General features: G+C 36.8%; 1 protein-coding gene across 1 annotated transcript; it reads left to right on the forward strand.

The window, feature by feature from the left end:
* Positions 1 to 9,699: 9,699 nt before the first annotated feature.
* Positions 9,700 to 11,699, forward strand: LOC137806439 (delta(8)-fatty-acid desaturase 2-like). The gene is made up of 2 exons (XM_068606561.1): positions 9,700 to 9,843; positions 10,161 to 11,699. Exon 2 carries the CDS (start codon positions 10,168 to 10,170, stop codon positions 11,506 to 11,508), a length of 1,341 nt encoding a protein of 446 aa, XP_068462662.1. The 5' UTR covers positions 9,700 to 9,843; positions 10,161 to 10,167; the 3' UTR covers positions 11,509 to 11,699.
* The last annotated feature ends 643 nt before the right edge of the window (positions 11,700 to 12,342 follow it).

The following is a 12,342-nucleotide window of genomic DNA, read 5'->3' on the forward strand; positions in this document are numbered from 1 at the left end:
AAGATTTAAAGAAATTGAGGAAGAAATAAAGAGGTAAAATAAAATGTAATTCTTTTAGGATATTATAGAATATTATAAGAGAATTAAAGAATACTGTATACAACCTAGAAGGTTACATTTAGAAGGCTAAAGGAGAGGAAGATACATATGAAGTGTATATTCAATGTCACTTTCACGATCATGTGCTAATTGTAACTCTTGCACGTGTCACTTTCAAGTGCATGTGAAAGTAGTAACTACTTCACATATTCCTTACTTTTTGAGAATGACCCATATGCCTCTCCTACATGTATTTCCACCTTTCAATGGTCGTTCACGTGCTAAACCAAGATTACGAAGTTAACCTTGAGTTAGTCATAGGATTAACAATAAATTAAGTATAATCATTAGCTTAAGTATCATGGTTAGACTTATGTTCAAACTAAATGTACTTATTAATTTTGTGTTCATACTTTGAATTCCTTTTCTTGTATTCACATTGTTTGAAGACCATTTCTCAAGTTTGGTCAAGTTTCTACGATTATAGATAAGGTCAAACTCTCTTGTAAAATTTATACTTGAATATTGAATGAAAATAACTTTATGAGAATGCTTTGAGTGTCTTGAGAGTGTGAAACTCTTGATTTGATTCTTATCTTGAAGAGTTTTCAAATGGTGAATAATTGGTTTTCCCTCTCTAAACGCTTATTCAACACTTGAGCAACAACTTCTTAAACAATATTTCAATGCTTGAGTGATACTATTTGTTGTATACCCAACACGTTTTAGAATCACTAACATCACTACCTTATCGACACTTCAATAACCATAAAGTTGCTTAAGTGATGACATGCATTTGCATGATCTCACACATTTTAGAACCCCAAGCACCATAACTATCTCAATGCTTGAGAAACTTCACATTGCTTGAGCGTCACTCACTCTAAAGGAGAGAGAATTATCTTGACATATCTCTGGCTCAAGTTTCAAATTATCACTATTTATAACCTCTCTTACTTGAGTGTCCAATTAGCGTTTGAGTGATTTTAAATGGTGCATACAATGATGAACATCTCTTTAGTATTTCTATAGAAATAATCAATCCTTAAGAAAACTTGGAGAACAAATATCACATGAAAAACTCAATCAATCAACTAAAACAAATACAAAAATATGAACTTCATCTTAAATTTATACTTATAATTTATCAATAATAATCATATTAACATATATAATGAAATTATATTTAAATTTCACTCTTAAATGTACTTTGAACTTTCAACAACTAAATAAACACATAGATATTCATAATCTAGTAAATACAATTAGACATCCACCTTGCATTTCAAATATCAAGTTCAATATCCAATTAAAGTATATATTAAATTAACTTATTTTACCTTTATATAGCATGCCTACTAGCAAAGTTTTTTTATGTTTTCAAAGCTCTTATTAAACTTATGGTAACCAAATCGTGTAGTGACAACATCTCTTGTTAGCAAAATATTTAAAAGAGAAAAATAGAAGAAATTAAATTTTTAATGTCGAGAAAATTAACCATTTATCGAGATTAAGAGAAAAAAGTTAAAAAATAAAAATTTAGATAAATAAAAATTTTATGAAATAAAAACTAATACTTATTACCTATTTATATTTTTTATTTATTTAAAATTTAACATACATACTAGCAAAGTTTTTCCCTACACGCATCCAAAACTCCTATTAAACTTATGTGAATCACTACCAAATCCTATAGCTTCTCGTCCAAAAGGGTTGAGAAAATTCTTATCGACTGAATAACTCACTTTTTCGTTTCGGTCGATTGGTATACGTTCCTTCTTCTGTTTCTTAGACTCGGTCGATTACTGTTCCTTCCCCAACTCTAGTTTCTCACTTTCAATCAAGTTCTTCTTCTTTCGTTCGCTCTCAGTCGAGAGAACACTTGCAAAAGGTGTTACGATGCTCAAGTAAGTGTTCAGTATTTGGTGTAATAAATACATAATAAGGACGTACCTTTTTCTTGGAAGTTGTGTTTATTTATATGTTTGTAGTGTGCCCTGTTACTGTTGAGCCAGGATTAACGTATGGATCGTGATTAAGGATGTATTACCTAGTTTTTCGTACGACTTAGCCTTATTAATCATCTCTTGATCTTAAAGCATTTCAAACATGTTGGTCGGTCAAAACCGGGTACCGAGGCTTGTGAAACTCGTCTAGTTTCAATCAATACACTTGTCCCCTAGGCTCGAGAGATATTCCTTCTCGAAGAGTCTATATATGGCCCTTACATTTCCCAAGGTCAGATGTGACGTATTGCGAGGCCGATGTTTGACGGGACATGCTTCATGATAACTTAGGGTTTTTGGGCACAAAACTGTATGATGAGATAACGACCGTTAGATGTGAAATGATATAAGGGTCTTAAATGAAACAAGGTTTCGCTGTTCATGGCGCTTGGTAGCCTATATATATAGTGGCCCCCACCACTCGTCCTTTACTTCTTCTGCTCCAACTCTGAACTCTTCATTCTGGTGATTGGGTAGTTAGTTTATACCACTACAACATGATTTTTGAAATAAGGTTGCATCCTCTGAGCGGTTAAGACGAGGGCAAATACAACCTTTTCGATCATTTGGGTACCGAGTCTCGGCATCGTGTAACGTTCGACTTACGAAATATATCGAGCATTCCTCCTTGTTGATTTCTTGGACTAGCATTGGGTTGACCGCGTCCTCTGAAACTGAGAGGTTGACCATAATTGGTTGGTTGGGGTTGGGTTTTTTGTATTACGACCTAGGAGGCCAAAAAATCTTTCAAATGTTGAAAAATTTCTTTGTATTTTGCATCTCAGTCAAACTTCGCCGCTTTCCTTAGAAGTTAGACTATCAGTCGGGTTCACTCGACTAACTGAGGGACGAACCTGGATAAGGCGGTAAGGCGTCCAATCAACTTTTGCACCTCCTTTACATTAGAGGCTTCTCATCTCGACTATCGTTTGACATTTGTTCAAGTTTGCCTCAATTCCCCGGTATGTGAGCATGAAACCTAAAATATTTCTTCCTTTTGCACCGAACGCGCACTTCTCGGGATTTAACTGCATGTTAGTGACTATCAGCGCATTCAAGACCTCCTTGAGGTCCTTTACGTGTTGATCACACGAGTCAGATTTGACCATTATGTCATTGACATAAACCTCAACATTATGTCCGAGCATGACCTTAAAAACCTTATTCATCAATCATTGATAGGTTGCTCTGGCATTCTTTAATCTAAAGGGCATGAATTCATAGAATAGTTGGCATTATTGGTCATGAAGGTCGTCTTCTCTTTATCCCTCAGATGCATACAAATATGATTGTACCCAGAATACACATATAAGAAACTGAGAACTCGGTGATCAGTTGCTCCATCGACGAGTCGATCGATACTCGACAAGGGGTAGGCATCTTTCGGGAAGACTTTGTTAAGGTTTGTGTAATCGGTAGACATCTGCCACTTGTCGCTTCCCTTCTAGACCATCACTACATTGGACAACCATATAGTGTACTAAGCCTCCTGGATAAATTCGACCTCTGGGAGCTTCTCGACTCCCAATTATCACTTCTTCTAAGTGATCGGTCGTTTCCTTGTAAAACAAGAGCCTCTGCATAATTACTTTGGGGCATACCCCTGACATGTCGAACGCAATCCACACAAAGAGGTCGACATTCTCCTTGAGTGTTTTGTGAATTAAGGATGCGCCGGTGGTAGATAACGACGTCCCCAAATTCATCGTGTGCTCCTCGTCCTGCAAAGGGATCGATCAAAGATCCTCCCTAGGCTTGAGCCAATAATCATTTATCTAAGGATCTAGGTCAACCAAGGCAATTGTGTGTTCTTATCGTAGAGCCCCAGGGCCTTGTTGCGGAGCCTTTTATTCTTGTGAGCGTCTCCTACTCGTTCAACCACAACTCTGTTGGTCAGTTTCACTCTTAAGCTAGCCACATAACATTCTCGTGCAACCTTCTGATCCACATGCACGGTCAAGATGTCCCCAGATACCGAGGGGAATTTCATTACTAGGTGTGGCGTTGACATTATCGCCCCCATGTGGTTGAGGGATAGTCTGCCCAAAAAAATGTTGTAAGATGTGTTGGCCTCCACCACTAGGTATTGTATCTTGATCGTCCAGCTAGCTTTTCCTTCACCGAACTTGGTGTATAAGTCAATTTAATTGCGGTGTCACCCCTTCTCTAGAGAAACTAACGATCTGATTATTATATGGTTGAATCTTCGATTATGGGATCCTCATCTTTTTAAAGGTCTTCTAGTATAGGATGTCGATCGAGCTCCCTTGGTCGATGATGACTTTTTACGGCAAGTGCACCGCGTTTGTCAGAAGTAATAATTGTCCCTAAGGACGGATATCGATCCCACAAGGAATAATGAATTATCGAGTACAATAATCGCTAAATATAAAAATAGAACAATTAAAAGAGTTTTGAACTAATTGTGTTGGCATTGATCAATAAGAAAACAAACAAAGAATTAGTTGTTTCAATTGGAAAAATAAGGATTAGTTTCATCTCTCTCACTCTCAAGTATTTTGATTAGCATGTCAATATTAAGTTTTTTGATTGAAATTGATGCCCGTATAAAAATCATTTATATCGATTCCTCACATATAAAATCCTTAAGAATGTCCCCTAACTATCGATCCCTCGCATAATTATAAGAACAACTTAGAACGAAGCTCAGACGTTTAATAGCAATTAACATTTCAAGTCTATTCCTAGCACTCAAATATGTTAAGTATTGTTGTTTAGGTCCAAACCCTAAAAATACCTCCCGGTCAGATTTAAGATTCTCAATTTGTCACGGAAAATTAAAAGTAAAACAACAATACCAATAATCAATCAAGAACTAAATATTAATATATAAGATATCACCTCAATACATAAGAGTTTGAGCAGATTACTCCCAATCCCAAAGGGTAGAATTAGTCACGCATACTTCTAGCACCTTCCATTCTCCCAATTGGGTTACAATTCACTCTATGGTGTTTTTCTCTTAATCTGGCACAATAGGGTTGAGCCTCTAGCCCTCTATTTATCATAGTTTTCTAGGGTTAGGTTGTTTCCTGTGTTGTGCTAATGGGCTAAATGATAAAACATAAAAAAGGCTCAATCTTTCTTTGCATCTTTTTCCATTCTGGGACCTTCCGACTTTATCTTTTTAGCTCAAATTATTCTCCTTTATTTCAAATCTTCAATCTTCCATAGAAATCTGCAATTAACACCAAATTTGGGAATAAAATGCTCTTATTCAAATAAAGCTCATAAAAATGTAAAAAGGTATAAATTCATAAATTAAGGATTATTTTATATGTAAATTAGCAATAAATACTCATAAGTGTCTATATTTTAATATAAAACATTATTGCAATTAGGCACTTATCAGTCGACCAGAGCTTTCATTATTGAAAAATTATCGATATCCACTATGATGACCATAGGGTCATAACAATGGATATCTTGATCGTCCGACTAGGTTTTCCTTCACCGAACTTGGTGTATAAGTCAATTTAACCGCAGGTGATACCCCTTCTCCAGAGAAACTGATGATCTAATCATTGTATGGTTGAATCTTCGATTCTAAGATCCTCATCTTTCTAAAGGTCTTCCAGTATAGAATGTCGATTGAGCTCCCTTGGTTGACCAAAGCTTTCATTATTGAAAAATTATCGATATCCACTGTTATGACCAGAGGGTCGTCCTAGTCTGGGTTAATTGCCTTTAAATCTTTATCTGTGAAAGTGACAGACGACATCCTTGGTCGAAAGGCAAATGAAGTTGAATTCACCGACTAGACGATTCAAAGGTGTTTCTTTTGAGTTGAGCTAGAGTTGCCCCCTCTGGTCAATTTGTCGGCAATCATATTGATCACCTCCCTACCATCTCGGCACATAGGCTTGTCCCTTAGATAGGGCTCGTCATGCCACGACTGGCGCTTGGTTAGCGTTCGTCATCATTTGATTGGCGGGGATAATACTCCTTACACCCCTCATCTCTCTTCGAATGTTCCTCTCTTTGTGGAGGTGAATGTTTCATGCTTCGACCATCACCCTGCACGTATTTATGCAGGTGACTTGCCTAGATAAGCTCCTTGATCTTGTCCATTAGTGATCGACACTCCTCGATCGTGTGTTCGATGTTGCGGTGATATCGACACTTTCATGTCAGATCAACATCCTTGGGACTCAACACCTTTTGAGGAGTCGGCAAAAAATCGACTTTTAGCGCCTCGTTCATTATTTTTTCCCTATCAGCATTCAAAGAGGTATATCTGGTAAACCGAGGGCCACGACTCTCCCTGTATTTGTCTTTCCTGTCGAGTGATGGTCGACTATTTTTCTCCTTCTCTCCTTCGGTATCCACTCGGACTTGGTTATGATATTCACAGAGTTCCTTCAGTTGCATGAATTTCGTTGCTTGTTGTCGGAGCTCATCCAAATTGGAGAAGTTGTCGGTGAAGGGCCTCGACCAGAGGGTCGTGACCATGTGATGCATGACGTCTTCCAGTCTTAGATTCCAGATGTCCATCGTCACCTTGCTAAACCTCTTCATGAATACTCTGAGAGACTCTCCCTTTTCTTGACGGATATTCACGAGTGCGATGGAAATCAGATGATACGGTCGACTAGTAGCGAACTGCCTTCCAAACTTGGACATCAAAGTTTGAAAGCAGTTTATGGAATTTGGCGGGAATCTGGTGATAAGTGTCTAATTTCAGTAATATTTCATATTAAAATATAGACACTTATCAGGATTTATTGTTAATTTACATATAAAATAATCCCTAATTTATGAATTTATACTTTTTTACATTTTTATGATCTTTATTTGAATAAGAGTATTTTATTCCCAAATTTGGTTTTAATTGCAGAGTTCTAGGGAGGATTGAAGATTTGGAGTATAGGAGAATAATTTGAGCTAAAAAGAGAAAGTTGGAAGGTCCCATAATGGAAAAAGATGCAGAAAAAGATTGGGCATTTTTTATGTTTTATTACTTAACCCATTAGCGCGACACATGAAGTAACCTAACCCTAGAAAATTAGGTTAAATAGGGGGCTAGAGGCTCAACCTTAGTGTGCCAGATTGAGAGGAAAACACCATAAAGTGAATTGTAATCCAATTGGAAGAATGAAAGGTGCTAGAAGTATGCGTGACTAATTCTACCCTTTGGGATTGGGAGTAATCTACTCAAACTCTTATGTATTGAGGTGATATCTTATATATTAATATTCAGTTCTTGATTGATTATTGGTATTGTTGTTTTACTTTTAACTTTCCGTGACAAATTAAGAATCCTAAATCTGACTGGGAGGTATTTTTAGGGTTTGGACCTAAACAACAATACTTAACATATTTGAGTGCTAGGAATAGACTTGAAATGTTAAGTGCTATTAACGTTTGAGCTTCGTTCTAAGTTGTTCTTATAATTATGCGAGGGATCGATAGTTAGGGAACATTCTTAAGGATTTTATGGGTGCCTCCTAGTGATCTCCAGAGTCCCGATTATAGAACGACAGGTTGAGTCACGACTCCTCCACTATTTTCTGAGGATGAGTTGTAGTCGAATGGTCGATCAACTGGACCGAGGGTTTGTCACGGTGTTGACTACCGAGTGATACATCGGGTTGTTGTTGTTGTTTGGACAGGGTGCCCTCGGTCAGTTGTCTCTTCATATCGTCGTTCTCCTTTCGAAAAGATCGAATCTCCTCCTCATTCTCGTGTTTCGTTTCCGCCATCTCCCTTTGAAGGACATGAGCAAAGCCATCTACTCAGCCTCAAACATCGTTTGCCATATTTCTAGCAGACACCATCTTCTTCCTTCTTTCTTCGATTTCTCTCGACCCCATTGTGCCAATTGTTCTCGTTCTAAAGGGGCTGAGAGAATTCCTACTAGCTGAACAAGTCACTTCTTCACTTCGAACGGTATACATTCCTTCTTGTGCTCCTTAGACTCGATTGGTTACTCTTCCTTCCTCAACTCTAGTTCCTCACCTTCAATCAAGTTCTTCTTCCTTCGTTTGCTCTCGGTCGGGAGGACAATTGCAAAAGATGCTTTGGCGCTCAAGTAAGTGTTCGGTATTTGGTGCAATAAATGTGTAATAAGGACACACCTTTTTCTTAGAAGTTGTGCTTATTTATATGTTTGTAATGTGTATGGTTACTGTTAGACCAATATTAATCTATGGATCATGATTAAGAATATATTACTTAGTTCTCTGTACAGTTTAATCTTATTAATCATCTCTTGATTTTAATGTATTTCAAACACGTCGGTCAGTGAAAACCAAGTAGTAAAACTTGTGAAACTCATCCAATTTCTACCAATACAATTATTTTGCACAATTTTTTCATTAATTTTATTTCTTTCCATTTTATCTTATATTTTTTTTTCTCGAGAACACGGAAAGTCTTTATGAGTTACAATAAATGTGACATTTAATGGAGGTTATTACAACGTCTCTTTTTCACATCTAAACTGAAAATGTCTACTAATGAAAGGCTTTAAATCAAGCATGTGCAATTGTACTAAACCAATGGTAAGTTCTTGGGACAATTTATCGAAAATTTAACCAAAAATCACAAGTAATCCTAACCCAACCACTGCTTTTGATGCAACTTTAATTTAAAGAGAGAGAAAAAAAAAGTAATTGATATTTTCAATTAATATTAGCTATTTTATTTTAAAATACAATATTTGATTTATAAAATACAAAATATAATATATTCATTGAGATAGGAATGCCAAAGAGAGAGAAAGCGTACACTTTAATTGACAAATTAGTTATCAACAAAATCCTTCACGTGAGGCCCCCCTTTGACTAATTAATGCTGTAGACAGCAAAAATTTGTTTATTTAAAAATTCTGTATATGTGAAGAAAATTTTAGGTTCTTTATTTAAAACATTCCTTATAACTTCATTCAATTTAAAAAATATTTTTTTTTTATAATTTAAACTTGGAAAAATTATAATTTTAATCTTCTAAACTTAATTTAATCTTCTAACTTTTTGTGATCCATTTTAATCTTCCAAATTTAATTTGGGTTTTACCTTTTTTTGTCTATTTAGTTTGTCTTCAAGTTTCTTATTGACTAAGTTCTGCTTACGTTTTCACCGTTTTCGTCCTTTTACTGATTCAGGAAAAGATTCCAAGTTTAACAACTTTCAAATGTGTTTAAGAAAGATAACAAAGTAGCCAAATAAAGACAATTTGAAGATAGTTATAGATATTTTTATAGCCAAAGTTTGGAAATGAAAAGTAGAAAGAAATCATAATCAATAGCTTATCAATTTTAAGAAAAATTGGGAGAGTGAGGGTACAAAATTAACACCATATATTTTTTAAAATTAATAACTAATTAATAGAATAAACGTTGGAGAATAAAATTAAAATAAAATAATAATAATAATATAAAAATAAAATTGCAAAGACCGAGTCATTCTTTGTAGTGGGAGGCAGAAAAGGAATAAAAGGAATAGCAATTTCCTATAAGGTTCCAAAAATATCTTTGGTTAGACTTTATCGTCGGAAATACCCTGCAGCGTGACCTACTGTAACTACCGTGTGACCTATGGGATGAGCCACAGAAACATTGATACAAAAATAAAAATCAGAGATTAGAAGAAAGTTTGTTAGAGTCACCCAATAGGAGGAGGGGTACATAATTATAAGCAATTTGTTTGGTCTGTGACTTGGACAACCCTGGACCAAACCTTTGTTTTTGTTTGTGTGGTGTTCCTTCACCAACAGCTCAGTCTTCTTTACTCCTTCGGCATCTCTTGTAATGGCAAAACATTTTTGAATCATCAATGTAAATATTATTCTTCTCATGCTTTTTTTTTTCTAACCGTTACTAATCTGCTAAACTTTCTCTCTCCTCTTCTATTTTCTCTTCTATTGTTATTATATAAACTTGGGTGCATAACTAGTTTCTCATAAAAAAAAATAATAAAGGTACAGAGAGGAAGATAGAGAATAAGGATCCCTGAGGGAATATGGGGTTGTGTCTCTGAACAACTCCATCATAACATCACGGAGAGAGGGATTCTTTGAATTGGGAATTTGAATTGCAAGATCATATATTTATATAGATCTGAACATCTCGTTTTTTTGGTGTTGTTCTGACAGCAGAACAATGGAGGGTGAGAACAAGAAGTACATCACATCTGAGGAGTTGAAGAGGCATGACAAGCCAGGGGATTTGTGGATTTCCATTCAGGGAAAGGTGTACAATGTTTCAGATTGGGCCAAGGACCACCCTGGTGGTGAGGTTCCCCTGTTGAACCTTGCAGGCCAAGATGTGACCGATGCATTCATAGCCTACCATCCCGGATCTGCCTGGAAGCATCTTGATCCCTTCTTCACCGGGTACCATGTCAGGGATTTCAAGGTCTCCGAGGTGTCCAAGGATTACAGGAAGCTTGTGTCGGAGTTTGTGAAAATGGGTCTTTTTGAAAAGAAAGAGCATGTCACTTTGTTCACACTGGCCTCTGTTAGTGTCATGTTTGCGGTTGTTGTTTATGGCGTTGTAGGGTGTACTAGTGTCTGGGCTCATTTCGGTTCTGCCCTCTTGTTGGGGTTGCTTTGGATGCAAAGCACCTATGTGGGTCATGATTCTGGGCACTACGAGGTCATGTCTGGTCCTGGTTACAACAAATTAGCACAAATCCTTTGTGGTAATTGCATGACTGGGATAAGCATTGCATGGTGGAAGTGGACTCACAATGCTCACCACATTTCCTGCAACAGTCTTGACCACGATCCCGATCTGCAGCACATTCCAGTTTTCGCTGTGTCTACTCGTTTCTTCGATTCAATCAGGTCTAGTTTCTATGGGAGGAAGTTGGAGTTTGATTGGTTGTCCCGGTTTCTGATCAGTTACCAGCACTTGACATTTTACCCAGTTTTGTGCTTTGCTAGGGTCAATTTGTATCTCCAGACTTTGTTGTTGTTGTTTTCCAGGCGCAAAGTTCCAGATAGAGCCATGAACATTATGGGGATCCTTGTGTTTTGGACTTGGTTCCCTCTCCTAATTTCTTGCCTCCCAAATTGGGGAGAAAGGTTCATGTTTGTGCTTGCCAGTTTTGCTGCTTGCTCCATCCAGCACCTTCAATTTTGTTTGAACCATTTCGCTGCTGATGTGTATGAAGGGCCACCAAATGGAAATGACTGGTTCCAAAAGCAAGCAAGTGGGACATTGGACATTTCTTGCTCATCTTGGATGGACTGGTTCTTTGGGGGCTTGCAATTCCAACTTGAGCACCATTTGTTCCCAAGGCTTCCAAGGGCACAGTTGAGGAAAGTTTCCCCATTGGTCATAGACCTTTGCAAGAAGCACAATTTGCCTTACAGGAGTTTGACATTCATTGAGGCCAATCTACGCACTCTCAAGACACTCAGGACTGCTGCCCTTCAGGCCAGGACTCACTCTTCCCCCCAGAATTTGCTCTGGGAAGCTTTCAACACCCATGGTTGATTTCAGCATCTGGATCACTGATCACTTAGAGTGAAGATCATCAAGTTTCTCTCTTTCCCACCCTTCTATAACACTATTATCAACATGTTGTTCTCATTCTATTAGTTCCCACATTTCTTATCTGGGCACTGATAATTTAATGCCTCCTTTCTTGGGTATGGAATAAAATGGTGACAGTTTTTTTTGCAAAATTCAGATCACATTTACTTGATAATAAACCAGTTTATTCAGGTGGGTTAAGCACAGAATGCATTGCATTGTCCCTCTCGGAGGAGGGACACATCTAAGATGATCTTTTCCAGAGGTGCAAATGGTTAAATATTTATGTTTTTATAATCTTTCTATCTTTTGTTTTGGTGTTCTCTAAATGCTTGAAAACCAAACCCATGTAGATTAATATTTTCATTCTGGTGTGCAACTTCGTGCTATGCCACTCCGAAGTTTGGTCACCTGCAGTTACTTTTTCGCTAAGATTTCTTACACAATTATTCAAAAGTTATCACACTGTTCTTCAGTTTTTCATGCTACTTTTCACTTTTCCTTTCACGCGTTTTGATTTCCTATATGAATTATGTTATGTAAATTGCATTATGGCAGACAACATTGCTCCTTGCTTGTTATGATTCAAAAATTCTTAGCTGGTAGCTGCATAAAACTTGCCAATAAATAATGAATAATAATATGTATTGACTCTTCATACTATTAAGGATCTCTCTTGAATATTAACCCTTCATTTTACAAAACATTTTTGTTAAATTGAGTAAGGAGGATAAGGAGGAGGAAAAGGTCTTCTCTATAAGAAAGATAGATCTAGTTATTTATTTATTATTTTTT

Source organism: Phaseolus vulgaris, chromosome 3 (genome assembly GCF_000499845.2).
Source record: "Phaseolus vulgaris cultivar G19833 chromosome 3, P. vulgaris v2.0, whole genome shotgun sequence".
In the NCBI taxonomy this organism is placed as follows: Eukaryota; Viridiplantae; Streptophyta; class Magnoliopsida; order Fabales; family Fabaceae; genus Phaseolus; species Phaseolus vulgaris.

Excerpts from the sequence above, each read along its gene's own strand:
- LOC137806439 (XM_068606561.1), top strand. The coding sequence starts at position 10,168 with ATGGAGGGTGAGAACAAGAAGTACATCACATCTGAGGAGTTGAAGAGG.